Here is a 19,695-nt window from a genome sequence, read left to right as displayed (position 1 = left end):
CGTCTCCACCATCTTTGATTAAATTGACTTATTTCATCTTCTCCCACGGCTCTTCAGCGTTTCATGTCTTGCAAGGGCCTTCTGACCTCATCGCTAGTTATAGGAGGGTTTTCTGTATTCTGTTCATTACTGTTTCCAATTGAGGTATCCCGACTCCTCTGCATACTGTACAGGTCAGTATAGAATTCTTCCGCTCCTTTTATTATAACTTTGAGATTGCTAATGATATTACCCTGCTTATCTTTTACTGCATACATCTTGGTTTGCCCCATGCCAAGTTTTCTTCTCATTGATTTCAGGCTGCGTCCACTTTTTACAGCTTCTTCAGTCTTTCTCAAATTATAATTTCGAATATCCCATATTTTCACCTGGTAAATCAGTTTTGACAGTTCCATGAATTCTTTTTATCTGTTGAGTTGGACACTTTGATTCATTGTCGTTTTTTTATTAGGTCCTTCGCTTCTTGGGAGAGCTTGCCTACTGGTTGACTGGTGCCTTGCCTCCCACTTCAATTGCTGCCTCTGAAACCAACCTAGTTACGGCTTCATTCATTAGCTCTATGTCATAACCATCTCTCCGTTCTAAGGCTACATATTTGTTGGCAAGTACCAGCCTGAATTTGTCTGCTTTTACCTTTACTGCCTCAAGGTTGGCCTGTTCCTTCTTGACCAATGTTGCTCTTTCTGTCTTCAAATTGAGGTGGATCCTAGCCCTCACTAACCTATGACCACTGCACTTTACCCTACTTAACACTTCTAAATCCTGCACTATGCTGGGATCAGCAGAAAGTATGAAGTCAATTTCATTTCTTGTTTCACCATTAGGGATTTTCCAGGTCCACTTTCGGTTGCTACGCTTCTTGAAAACGGTGTTCATTATTTGAAGCTTATTCCTTTTTGCGAATTCTGCCAGCATCCCTCCTCTAGCGTTCCTAGAATCGATGATGTGGTTGCCACTTTCCTGTTTACCAGCCTCCTTTTTCTCCACTTTTTCATTGAAGTCGCCTATTACTATAGTATACTGAGTTTGTACTTTTCACATCGCTAATTCATCATCTTCATAAAACTGATCTACTTCCTCATCATTGTGACTCGATGTTGGAGCGTAGGCTTGTACTACCTTTAATCTATACCTCTTATTAAGCTTGATTACTACTACAGCTACCCTCTCATTAATGCTGTAGAATTTGCCAATGTTGCCCGCTATGTCTTTATGGATTAGGAATCCTACCCTGTATTGCTTCTTATCTAGGAGACCGCTATAGCAGAGGACATGGCCGTTATTCAGCAAAGTGTAAGCCTCACCAGTTCTTCTAATCTCACTAAGGTCGATGATATCCCAAAATACGTCCAATAATTCCTCAAAGAGTCCTGCTAAGCTAGCCTCACTCGAGAGGGTTCGGGCGTTACACATTGCGAGGGTCAGTTTCCATTGGCGGCCTGTCCGGACCCAGAGATTCTTAGCGCCCTCTGCTGCGTTACAGGTCTGACAGCCACCTTGGCCAGGTGCTTCGCAGCTGCTGGAAACTGAGGGCCATTGAGTAATTGAGTGTGCCATGTGGGAGGACATAATGAGGTAAATTAATTTCGCCTTGAAGATGCCACAAAGATTCATGTATTTAAAACTTCAGTTTAATGAACTGAAACTGTCCTGCCAATGGATATAACGAACTAGAGTCATCTCTGAAAACAAAAAAATGTTTACGATTGTGCACTCCACTGGGCACGTATTGCAGTAAATGGCAATCATGAATATAACGAAGTAACAGATATAACGAGGCTTGAGTGTAATTGCAAATGTCAGCACATCAGCATTCTTTTTCTTGTACCTGTTGCCTGCCGAACTGACTTTTACAAGGTTATGCAAGTATCAACTTGTGAAGCTATAAACCATTCGGCAGCCTCCAAGCTCGCAAATGAGAGCAGGACTTCCAAGCATAAAATACCACATAACAGGGCCCACGCACAACATCAGAGTACAAAGTGTAACCAGACCCTTCTATAATGTGCCAAACATTTAAAAATGCACTAAATAAAAGCACCAGCATAGTGTGCAAGGTAAAGAGAAGACAAAGCATGGATAGCAGCAAGAGGAAAGCAGGGGTGGTGCAAGGAAAACAAAGGGGGAAGCCCTCAGCACAGCTGTGACAGGGTGAACTCTAAGAGCCCATGCGCTACACCACGGGCACGCACACATGACATAGTGGGCCACTCAGTAAAATCGGCTGGTGAGAAAATGCGCAAAATAATATGAATGCAATGCGATCAGTGCACTCAGCTCATGATATTATTTCCATTGATAGGTGCACCAAACGTTAGACTTTTATCCTAGCCCTAGGATAGCTTATGTGATTAGGGCGACACGTTGTAAAATACACCATGTACTGCTAACACGGGCACACACATACACTTAGTGTTGGACTTAAACAGAAGAAAAATAAATGCATCATTTGAACTGCATTTTATAAAAACCAATTTTACTGGTGCCCTTAAAGTGGCTTTGCATTTACCAATGGTTGTGCTGGATCAACTTGTTTTGCACGTGATTGCCCTCTTGATTGCACTCTACAATGGAGACATGAATTCAACGAGTTCTACTGTACGCTGTGCAGTACCACTTCTGCAGGGTGCACACAGTAACTTCTGTAGCGATACAGCGCTGTGAAGTGTGTTTCCTGCTGCCACACACTGATATGTGATTTTTATGAGCTCAATGCCTTGCTGTTGGTTTTTCTTCAAATATGCATAGTTTCCAGCATGCTAATAGTGCAGGCCCACTGTGGATCAAAATGTGCCTTCCTGCAAATCTCTGTTGGCTCAACAAACTTGGCTGGACGGCCACAGAGCGTGTGCAAACAGCAGCACCCACTTGGCTGTTGAGTTGTCAGACCGTGAAAAGCTTTGAAATGCCTGAGTGATGCTGATTTACAGTGGTCGAACAAAAGGATGTCACTGCAGCTTGTTGCCAGGACACGTCGACTGCTGTCGATCACTTCCTCCATCTCATTACGCTGAGTAATGCTGGTGTTTTCACAGTTAGCAGAGTAGGTAGCAGACTCCAAATTTCTGACCGTTTTAAATTCTACAAACTGTCAAGCTCTTCAGACGTCTGTACTCCCAATGTTAAGCATGGCTGCTGAATCACTGAAAAATAAAGTACTATTTCCTTGCACAGCAATTTCTGCCAATGTACAAAGCCTTGTCAGTTACCAATTGTACTACTGACTGGTAAAGCAGCACCCTCCACAGGTGTCTCATCTAACTTTCCTATTTACTATGCACCATCACTCTGCACACACTTCTTGCAACAATAAAAACACACTGCCCCATGAGTCCACACACTCTACCATCTAAACCTCGAGTGAGTCACAGGCCTCACTTTTGATCTAAGCCTGACATGGCTATAGGGCTGCAGCCATTACCACCACCACCCCGAGCAGTTTAGAGAGACCAACAGGTTAGGATGAAGAGAGAAACAACAGGGGAGCCAGGGGAAGAGGAAGGAGCCAGCGAAATAGGACTACCGAGGATTACCGGCGCACTGATAAAGGAGTCCTCGTAGTTCCGTGGGTTGATGCGCAGCACCCCCTGCAAAACAGCACAAACAGCAAGGCAGCCATATCAAGGCACTGATCGACTGCACATCTGCCCACCAGAACAGTGTGTCATGAAAGAGTGGCACAAAATGACAAAGAAAGCTATGGGATATGTGCAGACTCTCGACTAAGATTAATTTTTTTCATTTTTTAGATATTTGTTTTTATTGTTTGTAATGCCTTCATATATTATTTGCATTGTACACATTCCACTTACGCTTGAACTTTTTCGTCCCCCCCCATGTTATGCCATAGCGGGCCCTTAGGGTACTAAAATAAATTAATTAATACTGCATCATATTGATACGTGCACTTGTTTATCGGGTGACCGCATTTCATCATCTAACATTGTTGTCCCTCAAAGCAGGACGCACCTGCATGTATCAGAAGTTTCTGGATTGCCATCAATGGTTCTTGTTGTCATCGAACCTTGTGTAATCTGAATGCATGTGTGCGTAACGCAAACGGTGTAGAACTGTCTAGAAGACAAGCGGGCACCAGTGATTACTCTGGAACCTTTGGTGACTGATGTATAAAAGCTGATGCACTTGACCCCACAGATCAAATTTCGTCGACTGCCGTCCGTGTTCGCCACTATTGCTGTGCTTTGAGTGTAACTTGCTTTTGTGGGCACAAGTTCGCCCAACAAAACACTAGTTTCGCTATTCACAGTTTTGCTTTCTTCACTGTCACTACCACGTGACATCTGGTGGAGGTGCTAGTGCGTTCATGTACCAAACGCCCCCGCAAAGCCATGATCCAAGCCTGAATCACGAACACACGACTGTCGCCAAGGGCCAGCGAGCTAGCTGCAGGCTGCAAGGACTGTCCCCAGAGTGTGGACGTTTGATTGAGATGACCAGGAAGATTGTTACCAAGTTAACGACTAAAATGGCAGCACCAGCGTTCCCTATCGTGCTTCAACAACCGAGAGAGCGACCTACCTTCCGCGGAGTTTAGTCGGAGGATCCGGAAACCTGGCTCGAGAGTTTCGAAAGGATCTCCGCCTTCAACAACTGGACCTCTCAGGACAAGCTGTGCCACGTGTACTTATCCTGGAAAGATGCCACGAGGACATGGTCTGATAACCGGGAGTCCACCCTTACAACATGGGACCTGTTCCGCAGTAACTTCCTGAGGACCTTCACAAGCGTTGTCCAGAAAGAAAGGGCCGAAGTTTTATTGTAAGCCCAAGTGCAGCTAACGAACGAGAACATTGCCATAGTTACAGAAGAAATAAGCCATCTATTCCACCACGGCGACCCAGAAATGTCCCCGGAAAAGAAAGTCCGCCAACTCATGCGTGGTGTGAAGGAAGAACTTTTCAGCGGTTTGATATGAAGCCCACCAAAGACCGTCGAAGAGTTTCTTTGCGGGGCAACCAACATTGAGAAAAGACTGGAAATGTGGAACCGACAATTCAACCGCCGCACAAATTCAACAAACTACGCCAGAATACAATCACTGGCCACCGCCGACCTGCGTGAGATGATCAGAACGGTTGTGTGGGAGGAGCTTCAGAAGTTGCTCCCCTCATTCCAGCCTCAAGTGGCTTCGACTGCAGACGTTGTACGTGAGGAGCTTCAACAATCACTCGTAGCCCCCAAATTGCCGCAGCCTCAGCCACAAGCGATAATGTACACCGCCGTAGCCCGCTGTCATGTTCCCCCTCAGTGCCCATGGCAGGGCCCAGTGACGCCACAGTTCCGTCGTCCACTACCGCCACAGCCAGCATGCCAACCCATCGCCCCACACAGCATTCCAAAGAAGAGTGACGTTTGGCATGCCCCTAACCTATGCCCGCTCTGCTATTACTGTGAAGAAGCTGACCATGTCTACCACTAAGCCGATACCATGACTTGGGACTGCAAGGGTGCGCCGTCAAAGCACTGCACCCACAGCAAGGTGAACGGCCTTGTGATAACAGAGACATCGCCTGTGGGGATGCGTGACTCTCACGCATCCCCTCATATCTTGTTTTCCGCATAGCTCCTGTCTTTGGCAGTGCGGCTTCGCCACGTGGCCTGGCGCCCGCAGCGGTCGGAGTGGTTGAGGCGCAGTGCGAGAGATGGCGCGAGTGTTCGCTGCTAGCGCTGCCTCACGGCAGGGTTACTTGGGGACGCAGGGGAGAACACGCTGTCTCTGTCCGGCGGTTCAACGAGTGCCGCGGACGTCCCGCGCACGCGCCGATCCATGCTTCTGCGAGACCGCCTCGCGTGGCCTGCCTTCAAACGCGCCACCATTCGCGTGACCGTACACGCGAACGACCAGGCGTTGGGATCCAGCATGGGGTAAACATATTCGTTCGCTATATCCGGTCGCGGTGAGTCGGACTTCTAGATTTGTCACGCGCCCATTGGCATGTTTTGTGTATAGCAACTCGGCTAGGAGGCATTGATCTATGAAAGGTACAATAAGTGCCCTTGTGATTGTTTACACTATTGTGTTGTCGTTCCTTTGTCCCAAGAGTACGGATGAGAATCCCACACGCCGCAACGCAGTGAAGTCTCCGACGTCTTTCCCCTTCGCTGTCACCAGGACGCCACCAGTCGCCACAGTGCCGACCGCACACTGGCCTAGTCCGGGGCGGGTCTGCAATCCCATATCCAGAAAACTGAAAGCAGCAATCGATGTAAGTGCGGTTGCTGTACGTTGAAATGACAATGATCCTTCGCCGCCGCCAAAGATGCCGAGGAGACTATCTTGACAACATAACGACACGCCGCCATCACAACGAAGCGTGGAAGCAAAGGATGCACCGACCAAGTACCTGATGCCGTATCGTACCAGCCACACATCAACGCGATGCAGCCGTGATCCGTCGCCAATCTCTAACTGCAACGCAAAACAAAGAGCCATCGACCATACCGTGTTGCTCGACGTCCAAGCAGTCACTGCATTAGTGGACATAGGAGCCAACTACTCTGTCATGAGTGGACCCTTCGCCGCCAAGTTGAATGTTAAGACTGTGTGGGAAGGCCCTCAAATTTGGACCGCTGGAGGACCACCTCATAACGGCGATTGGAATCTGCACGGCAAGAATTACCGTCCATGACCGGAACTACCCTGCCACCTTCGTTATCCTACAGCAGTGTTCAAGAGACGCCATTCTGGGCATGGATTTCCTGAACCAACATGGTGCAATCATCAATCTGAAGTCAAAATCGATAACGCTGTCGGAAGATCAAGTGATACCGCCAGAGAGCGCTCGCAGTCACCATGCCTTGAGTGTACTGGAGGATCAAGTTAGCATCCCGCCTTGCTCCAGCATTGTCATTTCCGTCGGCAGGGAAACACCCGTAGACGTAGCAGGCGTCATCAAGAGCGACCAACATTTACTACTTGACCATGACATTTGTGTCACAAGAGGGTAACTCGACTGCATGGAGGGAAAGCGAAAGTGATGATGACAAACTTCAGCCAGGAGTTAAAAGCACATCAACAAGGGCATGACGATCGCATACATCGAGGAAATTGTGGAAGCCAGCAATGCTTTTGTCCTCTCAGATTCTGCAGCATCTACCTCGATGACCATAGTTCCCGAACCAGACTTCGACATAAATCCAAGCCTCCCCACGATTAAGCAGCAGCAGCAGCTCAGAAGCCTGCTCCGACAATACAAGGACTGCTATTCGATGTCATCGAGGATTCGACAAACACGTCACAAAGCATCACATAATGACTGAACAGTGCGCTCGACCACTGCGCCAGAGCTCTTATCGAGTTTCGACATGAGAATGTGAAGCTTTCAAGCAACAAGTCAACGAAATGCTGCACGACGACATCATCGTCATCGAAAAGCCTGTGGGCATCTCCTGTAGTCTCGGTGAAGAAAAAGGACGGAACACCTAGTTTCTGCATCGATTATTGCTGAGTGAACAAGTTCACGATGAAGGACGTACACCCCTTCCACGGATAGACGACGTATTGGATCGACTCTGCAACGCGAAACACTTCTCGTTGATGGATCTCAAGACTGGCTACTGGCAAATAGAAGTCTATGAGAGGGATAACTAAAATAAATAAATAAATAAATAAAAATAAATAAATAAATAACGAAAAGACCGCCTTCATCATGCCAGGCGGCCTCTACCAGTTCAAGGTAATGCCATTCGGACCCTGCTTAGCAGCTGCAACGTTGTAGTGCATCATGGACACGGTGTTAGCACAATTGAAGTGGCAGACCTGCCTTGTTTACTTGGATGACGTCGTTGTCTTCACCCAAAATTTCAACGATCACCTTAGGTGGCTTGCGACAGTACTAGAGGCCATCAAGTCATCAGGGCTCACTTTGAAGCCGGGTAAGTGCCGCTTCGCTTACGATGAGCTTCTGTTCCTGGGCCACGCCATCAGCAAATCTGGAGTCCGCCCTGACCAACAGAAGACAGCTGCCATCGCAAAGTTCCTACAGCCCATCGACGAGAAGGCAGTGCGTAGATTTCTTGACATGTGTGCCTACTACAGCCGATTTGTCAAAGAATTTTCACGCATCGTGGAGCTGCTAACACATCTAACCAAATGAGATGTCGAGTTCAAGTGGGAAACGCCGTAGGCCGACGCATTTCAAGAACTCAAACAATGCATACGGTTACCACCGGTACTTGCGCATTTCGACGAGGACACCGATACAGAAATCCACACTGACGCCAGTAGCCTAGGCCTCGGTGCCGTCCTAGCCCATAGGAAAGACGGACTTGAATGGGTGATATCTTATGCTTGCCGGTCGCTGTCAAAAGCGGAAGGCAATTATTCTATGACCGAAAAGGAATGCCTCGCCATCGTTTGGCCTACAGCAAAAATTTTGCCCTTACCTATACCGCAGGCCATTCAAAGTCGTCAGCGAACATCAAGCGCTGTGTTGGCTAGCAAATTTAAAGGACCCTTCAAAACGCCTGGCACGGTGGAGCCTCAGACTGCAAGGATATGATATCACTGTAATCTACAAGTCCGGACGAAAACACTGTGATGCCGACTGCCTGTTTCTAACTCCCGTGGACACACCACCCCAAGATGACCAAGACGAGGGCGCATTTTTAGGTACAATAAGTGCAGATGACTTTGCCGTGCAGCAGCGAGCAGACCTGGAGCTCAAAAACCTTGCTGAGCACTTGCAAGGTAAGGCCGTTGTTGTCCTGAGGGTATTTAGGTGCAGATTGTCTTCGTTTTTATTTCAAAACAACGTCCTGGTGAAGAAATTTTCACCAGCATGCGCAAACTACCTTCTCGTTGTGCCCGCAGCACTGTGATCAGAAGTCCTGCACGCCCTGCATGATGATGACAGCCGGGCATCTCGAGTTTTCCCGCACGCTCGCAAGAATACGAGTACAGTCAACGACAGATTTTTCGGACCCTCTGGGGAACGTAAAAACGTCCGAAAATTCAGGCAGTCCGAAAAAATGAATGCATGCAAAAAAACGCACCTTTTTTCTTTTTTTCTTGGATCTAGAGGTAAAGGGCGAAGTAACAGGCTTCCGAAAGCCTGCCACAGCATCAGTGAAGTGGCTATAACAAGAGGCGTTCAAAAACTCCTTATGCAGCCGACTGCTGGTTTATTATGTACATGTGCATCGTTGGGCAGCCGGTGTTATTGTTGCAGTGGCTTGAAGAACTTGTTGATTCTTGTTTGGATGGCATTCCGGTTGCATGCGATCATATTCGCCTCGATCTGAGCAAGGGTCATGTCAGCACTGTACACCAATGAAAGAGTCAACAGTGCTCGCGTCAACTCGGCGCTTGTAGGCGGCACAGGCATTGGCTCCTCATTTTCAACATCGGAGTCTTCTGAATCCCCCACAACCTGACGGACTATTTGCTCGTCAGTCAGTTCTGCGCAGAAGTCGAGCTCGTTGTCAGCGTCAACGAACTGTTCAAAAGTTATTTCCGTGGATATGGAAACCCCAGCAAAGCGGAGGTCATTGATCACGTCGTCTGACGGTACTGCTTTCCGCGCTTCGATGCCATCGGCGAGGACGACGAAGACAAAGTGGGGGCTATCGAAGGCAAGCAAAATCTTCAAGTTGTGAACAGTGGAGTTTGCTGACGAGCGTCGAAGCACCTAGGCCTAGCGTCACAGAGCACACTTGACACAACAGCACAACCACACACCACGCTAGCCAAAACGTGGCCTGCGCAAACAAACGAAATGGCGCCGCTCCGGAAACTCCGCCGGAGGCGGAAGTGCGGCGATGAACATAGCCAGCGTGGCCAGACAAAATCGGTGTGTGACGGCTAGATTCGGCTAGTTAAGGTTCAATGCGGTGATATGCTTCGGCTGCAAGTAGATTTCCTTTGCAAGGGCGCTGCGTGAGGAGCCAAAGGACCTTCCGTCGCGTCAAAAAGTCAGGAAAATTGGACGGCGGGGGTTCGAGCGTCCGAAACTTCAGATGTCCTTATACATTGATTCTATGGGGCTCGTGGCGGTGCCGCGAAGACGTTCGAAATATCAGGCATGTCCGAAAATTCAGTCGTTGACTGTATTACTGGAAGTGCCCGACCGCTGACGTCACCCATTACGCCGATCTACAGCCGATCGAGCTACCTTGCCGACCGTTTCAGCAGATCGGGATGGATTTGTTAGGACCCTTTCCAATGTCAACATCTGGAAACAAGTGGATCCTCGTGGCGATGGACTACCTCACCCGCTTTGCTGAAACAAAAGCTCTGCCAAAAGGTAGCGCAGCAGATGTGGCAGAATTATTCGTAGAGAACATCCTGCTCCGACATGGCACCCCAGAAGTCCTCATCACCAACAGAGGAACGGCCTCTACAGCAGAGCTTACCCAAGCCATTGCGCAATACAGCCGGACAAGCCATGGGAGGACAAATGCCTACCACCCGCAGACAAATGGTCATATGGAGCGCCTGAATAAGACCCTGGCCGACATGCTAGCATGTACGTAGACATCGAACACAAGACCTGGAATGCCGGCCGGCTGTACGTAACCTTCGCTTACAACACAGCAGTGCAAGAAACAACACAAATCATGCCGTTCAAGCTGGTTTACGGAAGGAACTCGACGACGACTCTCGATGCCATGCTCCCGCACGTCACCGACGAAGAGTATCTTGATGTCGCCATCTATTTCCAGCGCGTCGAAGAAGTCCGACAGCCCACCAGCCTGCACATCGAGAACCAGCAGAGGACCAACACTCGGCACTACAATCTTCGACAACACTACGTGGAATACCAGCCTGGCAACCGTGTCTGGGTTTGGACGCTAATATGCCGACGAGGACTTACTGAGAAGTTTTTACGCTGCTATTTCGGACCTTACAAGATTATACGGTGCACTGACACACTCGACTATGAGGTCGAACCAGACGGCATTTTGCAATCACAGTGCTGCCGCTCACGACTTGAAATAGTCCATGTTGTGAGACTTGAGCCGTTCTACCAGCGCTAACTTTGGGACATTACATAGCTGAACTTTGGACTTTCTTTGGACTTTGTTTTGTTACTTTTCCTTTAGTAAGTGTACTTTTGTTTTTCACTCTCCTTTTATGTTTGTAGCATCGGGACGATGCTTTTTAAGAAGGGGGTACTGACACATGTACTCGTTTATCTGGTGACTGCATTGCATCGTCTAAAATGCTGTCACTCAGCGCAGGAGAATGCATGTATCGGCAGTTTCTGGAACGTTGGAGATGGTTCCATCCACTGTCTGTTGTCATCGAACCTTGTGTAATCTGATTGCATGTGTGCGCGACACGAATGGTGTAGAACTTTCTGGAAAACACGCGGGCACCAGCGATTACTCTGGAACCTTCTACGACTGATGTATAAAAGCCGACGTGCTTGACCCGCAGATCAGATTTCGCTGACTGCCGACCGTGTTTGTGGCTATCGCTGTGCTTTGAGTGTAGGCCTGTTTTTGAGGGCACAAGTTCGCTCAATAAAATGCTACTTTCGCCATTCACTGTTTTGCTTTCTTCACCGTCACTACCTAGTGACAATACGATGCACAATATCAAGGCAAGATGCTGTAGATTTGCACAAGCCGATAGCATGCAGCACCACCTGGTACCCTCCCTACAATGACCCATCCAGGTATGCCAGTTCCTCTTGCAGGAGTGATATTGAAGCCTGGCTAACACACCCAGCACCTTCGCATGCAGTGCGAGCTGCCTTGACTATCACGTTTATCACGTCACGTTTTGACGTCTGTGCTTGAACAGCACATGCAGATAATGGCGAGCACTTACAAGCACGGCAGTGCGTACACATATGCTTAACGATTTTTGTCAAGCGACAAGGTGTGGTCGCTTGAGTTTAAGGGGGGACGTGGCAATGAAAAGTTTCTTTTTATTTGTGGGAATAAATTGGTGAAATTTTGCATGCAGGTGTGACTAGTTATGCTGATATCATAACTGAAATTAGTTTTTTGCTATCTATTATAGTTTTCGAGTTACAATTGACAGCCTCTAATGGTCATTCCAAATTAATTAATTACACATAAGTTCGCCAAGATTTTCATATCTCGCATGTTCACAAAGACCCTGTGCAATAAAGCTATTGGTTTATTTTTACCTGCCAAAATGAGCATAAAAATATTTTTTATATTTCCTATATTGTCTTACTAATGACTTTTGCAAAAAACCAATTATAAATTTTTTTTTATGAGGTGCAGTTAAAAATGGACAGCATTATTGCACTCATCAATGTTGCAGGATCTAAGTGGAAAAGACAGAATGATTTTATCCTCATTCGTTGTGAAATGGCACTGGGATGACTGAAAGCAAATGCCCTAAAAATAAAACCTGAGAAAACGGAGCTCGAAGATTCATTTGTTGTAAACATTTAAATCTTTTCGAACACCTTTTAAAATTTTGAGCACCTAAAACCTGCCTGGAATGCAGTCCTTTGCCTGTGGGGACACATTTGCTTTACATTTTGATGTAGTTTTTTGCGTTCTTGCAGCAGTTTCGTGCACCTTAGTTGCCTTTTTGGTCATCGTGCATCCATCCGTCGTGCAGAGGCAGGTGACAGCGCACTCAAAAGGTCCGCTCATGTCTCTCGTTGCGCAACCTCTTTATTAGTGAGAGTTGGAGCTGAAATCCGCAGTGGAATATTTGACACGACATTTTTGCTCCACCGATGTCGCATTGCCATCACGACATCACTCGCGGACGTGCCCTCACTGTCGCTCGCAGACGCGCCTTCACGACATTGCTCGCAGTCGCGTTGTCAGCACCGCACACGGGCGCGCTTCCCCGGTCACACACGTGCGCCGGTCGTGCCTCGTCAACAAGCTCGGCGGCGTCTGCTCCTGCGAGTAGTTTTCTCTCCCGTTTCCACGCCTTTCGTGGTCTTCCGTACATATGGGCCGTTTGGAACTTAATTCCTTTGGGGCTCATCACAGAAAAGGTGCGAAAGCTGCCACGATCGTCAATCACGTTGGCTGGAACGCGCAGCTTGCTGCTGCGCAAAGCGCGCGCGAGAGGTTCATCAGCAATTCAAATTTACAACAGCCAATAGGAGCACACCCTGTGCCCCACGTGACTGCTACGCGCAATCGCAATGCAGCGTTTGCCCCTTTTTTCGCTTGCTGGTTTATTTTTCGGTGCAGAAATGCGTCACTCCGCCTACCTTGAGCTCCGATCTCTCCTCTTTACGATGATATCAAGATGGTGGCGCTGCGTCAACGGTTAGCCGGGCGATGTGTGGTGCGACGGAGCCTTCCGAAGCCTGATTTTTCTGCAATTTTTTATGTTAGCACTCTACGAAAGTGCTATTTTCTTGATTTCTATCGTGTATTTTGTCATAATATTTCACCACGAGGTAAATAAATGTCCGTGGAACGTGAAAAAAAAAAAAGAAAATCAAAATTTTGACAATTTTACCACTTCAATTGCCGCGTCCCCCCTTAACATTAATGCATTGGCCAGCCTGTCCTTTTATACACTCGGCCACAGAAAAGTGGCAAGGCATACACAACGTTCATTTTGCAGGAGACATAATTATTAGCATGTTTGGCCTCACAAAATACACCAGGACTAACAAATTTTTCGCATGCTCACCTGTCATCAGCTGGGCAAATCAGACTTAAATTTGCCAGGGGCAGAAAAAAAAAGGCATTTCAACCGCATACCAACTCGTAACATTCTTAAAGCTGTGCGACAGTTTACGTACATAGGGCAAGACCAGTAAATTACTTAACAAAAAATATTGCATTCTGGGGTCTTACATGCCAATGCCACGGTACGACTATGAGGCACATAACAGTGGGGGACTTGAGGTCAATATTTACGACCTGGGGTCCTTTATTTGTACCCAATCCATGGTACGTGGGCATTTCACCCTCATCCAAATGCAGCTGCGGTGGTCGGGATTTGATCCCTCACCCTCGGGCTTAGCAGTGTAGATTCTCACGTGTTTTATTTTTTTTTTTAATGCCATGAACACCACTGCATTTTGCTGCTGCTGTCAAAATTTGGGTATGGCAGGCCTCTTGCCTCCATTTACTTCAACATAAAACGGTGCAACCGGAAGAAGACATTGTGAGGCATATAGAACTGTAACATACAGGTCCCTACAGGTGAGCCCACACAACCACAACGCCGCAGTGCCATAATTAATAATAGTGTCGACTAGCTCAGACAAACACTCTCACCTCCACGACCTCCCCTTTCTTCAGGGCTTGCTGCACTTCACACAGGGGCATGTACGCCTCGTACTGCACAAAGGACAAAAGGAAAACAAGTCAGGGCTGCAATCACAGGATCACACACCAAAATGCATACTTGGCACTGTAACCCTGAACGTGCACAATCAACACAGCTGCCGTGAAAGACCACCCGAGGACCCAGTGCTCAGCGCATTAGCCTCCCTCCCAAAAATGCAAGCACTGAGGCTAGGAATTGAACTTGCTACCTTGCGCTCAGACTGAGCCGTGTCCGACGCAATCCGCCGTTTACATGCCCCGAGTGCGCATGCACTGTACCCCAGTGGCGAGTGGCAGACACGTGTTGTACAGCATTGATGGTTCACAGAATAGAAGGCGTCACAGATGTGATGGCGCATGTAGCCAGCTTAGTCGTAGCATAGCTGATGTGGATGCGAACTCATGGTCAGTGAAGTGCTGACGACGTGGTAGTTGTGCTCGTATCTCAGTAGAAATTCCAGCTGATCGCAACAATTTTCAGTTAATGTGCAGTCACATTAGGCTGACACAACACTGATGCCAACAGGAAGTATACATGACGCCAATGCTAACATTCAGCAGACTACAGTTGACGGACCTTGTAAATAAGAAACATATATAGTCATACTAGGATGACATGCAACCGACGACCGCGAGTCATCATAGTGTAACAAGTTTCCGTGCCAACGATGCACCAGTCTAGCGATCGACCGGTGCATTCGTCGCACCAACAACTCGATTGTTGCAGCAACTGTGCTTTTATATATATATATATATATATATATATATATATATATATATATATATATATTAATGCTCAAAACAAGTCAAAACAGGCTTTTAAGTTGCATGATTGTCAGCCCTTACCATATCGCTTACACACAGCGCAGCTTAATTAGGCCTAGCGCAACTGACGAGTTCGCGCACTGCTGGTGGACTTGAACTACAGGATAAGGAAGCAGGACTAAAGAAACCACTTTTACAGTTCAGTTCTGGCTATACTGACTTCAAGTGAACCATTCATAGCACACAGTATGAGGCCCACAAAACAAGTGGGAAGCAGCAACACGGTGCAGCACATTCTTGATCAAAGGCTGCCAATCGCAATCGCTGGCGCTTCCATGAACAAAATTCGATTATACAGAGGGACATCTGCGTGTATTGTTGTGCTGACAAATTTGTTAGCGAGAAGCACAGTTTGCCTCTTAGGCCAAAGAGGCAACAAGTGACGGCCACTTGATATTGCAGCATAAGCAACAACCTCAGCTGTAGTTGCCACACCAGTAGTACGGCAGGCAAGAGCATTCTTGCTTGATATCTACACGCTCTCTAGAGAATGTTTATGGACGCCAAGTTTGCTCTAACAATACGCTATCGAACACAAAAAAATATCGTCTGACTAACAGCAGGAAAAGTGAGAACAGCTATTAAAATCAGCAGTAACAGCCCTCCCCACAGCACACGAGACCGCCTATAGTCACTGATTTCGAAGTGCCTGGGACGCTCATATTGGTGGGGGAGGGGAAGTGGGGGGCAGGACGGCGTGCATCCCTTTTTTCCAGCGCGGCTGATCACACATGCAGCTGGCACATGCTATCTTAGAGGTCATCTGCTGCACGTGCAAAGACAGGGTGAGCCAAGGCATTGTGCATTGTCTTCTTGCCCATTTATTACTGCAGGTTGCATAATTTTGAGTTTTGGAGACGAGTTGAAGAGATAAGCAGACAAATTTCCGCTGTCGGAACTTTTTCTGATAGCGTCGTCAAACTGCAGGCAACGCTATGAGCCACAGGGGTGAAGTGAACGAGAAAATGTGGCTGGTTTGGCTTCGTGCCGCTGATATGACGATATTGCCAACATGACATGAAGCTGTACCTTTCTTCACCGACTCTCAATTTAAACAAAATGATTTTTTTTTTCTCATTCAAACTTGCTTTCTCTGATTTCCTAATAATTTGAAAATTCTTACAGCCTCTTTTGTATGAAAAAAATCTATCAGTGACTGTACTTATCAAAAGCTTGAATTTCAATATAATGAAACAAACTGCTCATTTTACTGATTTCATCATATTGAGGTTTAACTGTATTTTTGTCATTATTTCATGCCAACCGTGTGCTGTTTCTCTCTGCTGTTTCACGATGGCGATAAGTGCTGACATAACCAAATGCGTCTTTCTGCGAGCAATATTGATGACAATAAAGCGACCAAGTTGCAATATAGCAACTTGGCTGCTACATTACAGCCAACCTCTGCTGAGCAGAATTGACCCCGGCTCAATCTTGAATCTTTCCCTACCGTGCCCATTGGGCATCATTCGACCACTATCTATGGTTTGAAAGGCCGCTTTTGAGACCTTCCGTGCCGCTCATGGACACACTATGCCATTGGACGTGAAGGAGGAGAACTATATTTTTGTTTCCTAAGTAGTTAGATTTTTTTCCTGCTTGGCGGTGATTTTTGAACATGGCTTGAAGTTTCACACTCGTCAAAGTAGAAAGCAAGAATGGCCGCCTCTGAAGGCAGTGCATGTGCTTTGAAAGATTGCAGATCTCGCGATTCCGCTGCATCTGTGGCTGATTGTATCAATGGATCGAGCAGCAGTGAGCCTGAGGATGCTGCCTTTTCGCTGGACTTTGACTCTGAGAGCGGCGGCGGCGCAAAATAACCCGAAACATTGGTGGCTGCAGCACAGTTAGTTTCACTTTTTGCTTCGGCCCGTTTTTGTTGTCGTTTGGAGTGCTTGAGAGCCTGCCAAGATGGAGACTTATGGAAACTGCAAGAAATGACACACTGACAGGAAAGCTGAGCAGAAAACAACAGTTTACTGCAAGACACGGAATGTTATGCTAAGTTTTACATCGAGGAACTGCTTCACCACATGGCATGCCCAACTGTAGAGCTTGCAGTTAAATTTTTGTAGTGGATGGACAACCCGTTCAATGAAAATTTCGATTTTTCTGAAAATAGTGCCTATTAGACGGAAATACATTTTGTATACATCATAATTTTTGTTACATTAAACTTTGTTCAATTTTATCCCACAATCTTGATTCTGACAAATTATATCTTTATTATGACATACATTTCGTAAATAAAGCTTTTGTGCATCTTTTGTTTATGTATTACATAAAAAATGTACCTACAACAAACACCTATTTTTCCCACGGTATGGAATGAGCCAATGTGGGTGGCTGGTGAGTGCTCACGTTGACGCACTTCCGAAGCATGTTTGGGTTCATAATGAACAGCGCACGAGTTGGGCCAATAGTGTTATGGTGGGCATAGCTACACGAAAGCCCGTCATCACATTGTGACGACTCTTGGTTGTTGGTCGTGCCACAGCATGCATCAGTGTCCTGGCCAGGAAGTGTCCAGTGACACAAAGCAAAAATTAATAAAATGGCTGACACAAGCACAAGAACATTTCAGCTCGCTTCATGCAGCGGGCTGAAACGCCATATGTTTAGCTTCTTGCAGCAGCTGCTAACATGGCGCAATGCAAAAGAAGAATTCTATGAAAATGTATGAGGTGTTCAGGTTTTTCCTGGCTGGAACAAGACCGACAATGCAGTTGCTAGTTTTGTTGGCAGCTACGAAAGGTTCATTTAGTCCGATATGCCATTGGCAAGTACAGTTTGTCACAATGCACAAAAAACATGAAGCTGCTGTTAACAGTGACGATGGACAGCCAGCAATAACCGGAGGACAATTATGACGTGGCTGAACACTGGGCATCCATGTGTATTGCTCACTGGCCAGACGCAAATGATACCGACGACCTAAATATTATGGATGACAATGCGTCATGTCATTTATGCAAAACTATTGGTAAATTGACTACAGAGAGTATTATTAAAGTCAAACCTCATTATAGAAAATTTATAAATATAACTAAGTAAGTGAAATTCTCCTTGAAATCTACATAAAAGATTTGTAGTGCAGTATGTGCAATAAAGGATACAACAAAGTACAGTAGAACCTTGTCGATACATTCCCGTTATGTACATTTCCCAGTGCCAACTGTCGTGTTCGAGAACACAAAAAATGACTCGACAGAGCTACGCTAATTCTTTACCAGTTCATACGTTGCTGGAAAACACACCTTTTGGGAACCAATGTTCAGTATGCCGCCAAACTGCGATCGTACTAATACGTTTTCCGGCCGCTAGATGCCATGTAAACAAAAAGATGCACGAGGCATGCGTGATCGAGAACAATGTATAGCTGCCTGTCGCGGCAGCTTCACTGCAATACTCGTCCGTTCGTCTCACGTGAAAACACCAGCGCGCTCTCAGTTCCTCATTCTGGTAACGGCAAATCTTTTCCAGGGTCATCGCACGTGGCGTTCACACCCATCACCGCCAATCCTATTGCGATAAGCATCTTCACCTATCTGTTTCAGAGTGCAGGGTGCCGTCGGAAGCGTAGTGCAAGCCTTTAACAGGTGATAACCGAAATACGCCGTCGTATACTGCTGCAGACTACAATCGTATACGCGTTCCGGCCACTAGATTCTAATGTGAACAAGAAAGGCGTGAGGCACGCATTATCGATAACAGTACATGGCGTTTCACGTGAAAACGACGGCGCGCACAGCTTCTTCCAGTACCACCAAATCTCCACCCAGGTTGTCCCGCCCCACCCTGGTCGTCGCATGCCACATTCACAGCTATCGCCACCAAACCTATTGCGATAAGCACCTTCAGCTATCTGTTTTACAGTGCGTGGTGCCACAAAATAGAAGCGACTCCCGATATATCGAACATCAAGCGGCGCAAAAGTGCCCCCGTAAGTTGGCTTTTGCTCATGGCGGTGGGGAAACCCAGTGGCACAGCTCCACTCACTCGCTTTTTTTACCATGTCCGCGCCGGGTCCTGCAAGCCTTCTACACCCCCCCCCCCCCCCTGCAAGAAAACTATGCTGGCCCACCCGCAGTGCTTGCTCAGACAGCCAAATCAGAGGCTCTTGCGCCCTCGTTGGCAAGATGGTGGAAGTGCAAGTGGTCTCGCACACAAGCACATCAAAATTAAATTTAACCACTTTTTCTGCACATGTGTGAGAAGCAGAGGTTGCAAGAGTGAAATGTGGGGACTTTTGGTCCCCGAGATTTAAATTTTGGGGTTTTACGTGCCAAAACCATGATCTGATTATGAGGCAGGCCGTTGTGGGGGACTCCGTAAATTTTGACCACCTGGGGTTCTTTAACATGCACTTAAATCCAAAAACACGGGTGTATTCACATTTCGCCCCCATTGAAATGCGACCGCCGTGGCCAGGATTCGATCACGCGACCTCGTGCTTAGCAGCCCAACAACATAGCCACTAAGCAACCACAGCGGATGGTCCTTAAGATTTGTCTTTGCCTAGCCACTGCTTCTCACGCATGCGCAGAAAAAGCGGTTAAATCCAATTTTGATGTGCTCGTGTGGTCTCGCTGCTTTTCTGGTTCATTGTGTTTG

The 19,695-nt window shown here is 47.1% G+C and overlaps 1 protein-coding gene across 2 annotated transcripts in view; it reads right to left on the bottom strand.

The window, feature by feature from the left end:
- LOC126536157 (DIS3-like exonuclease 2) overlaps window positions 1-19,695 on the bottom strand; it is a 330,469-nt gene that overhangs the window by 232,185 nt on the left and 78,589 nt on the right. The window contains exons 6-7 of one of the 2 annotated variants that reach the window (XM_050183033.3): window positions 14,206-14,268; window positions 3,534-3,587 (exon numbers count right to left, since the gene is read on the bottom strand). In XM_050183033.3, coding sequence (XP_050038990.2) covers window positions 3,534-3,587; window positions 14,206-14,268 — 117 coding nt within the window. Of the gene's footprint in view, window positions 1-3,523; window positions 3,588-14,205; window positions 14,269-19,695 lie in introns of those variants that run through there. The other variant, XM_050183050.3, reaches the window with a different exon arrangement.

Source organism: Dermacentor andersoni, chromosome 3 (assembly GCF_023375885.2).
Source record: "Dermacentor andersoni chromosome 3, qqDerAnde1_hic_scaffold, whole genome shotgun sequence".
NCBI lineage: Eukaryota > Metazoa > Arthropoda > Arachnida > Ixodida > Ixodidae > Dermacentor > Dermacentor andersoni.
This window is presented reverse-complemented; position numbering and strand designations above follow the sequence as displayed.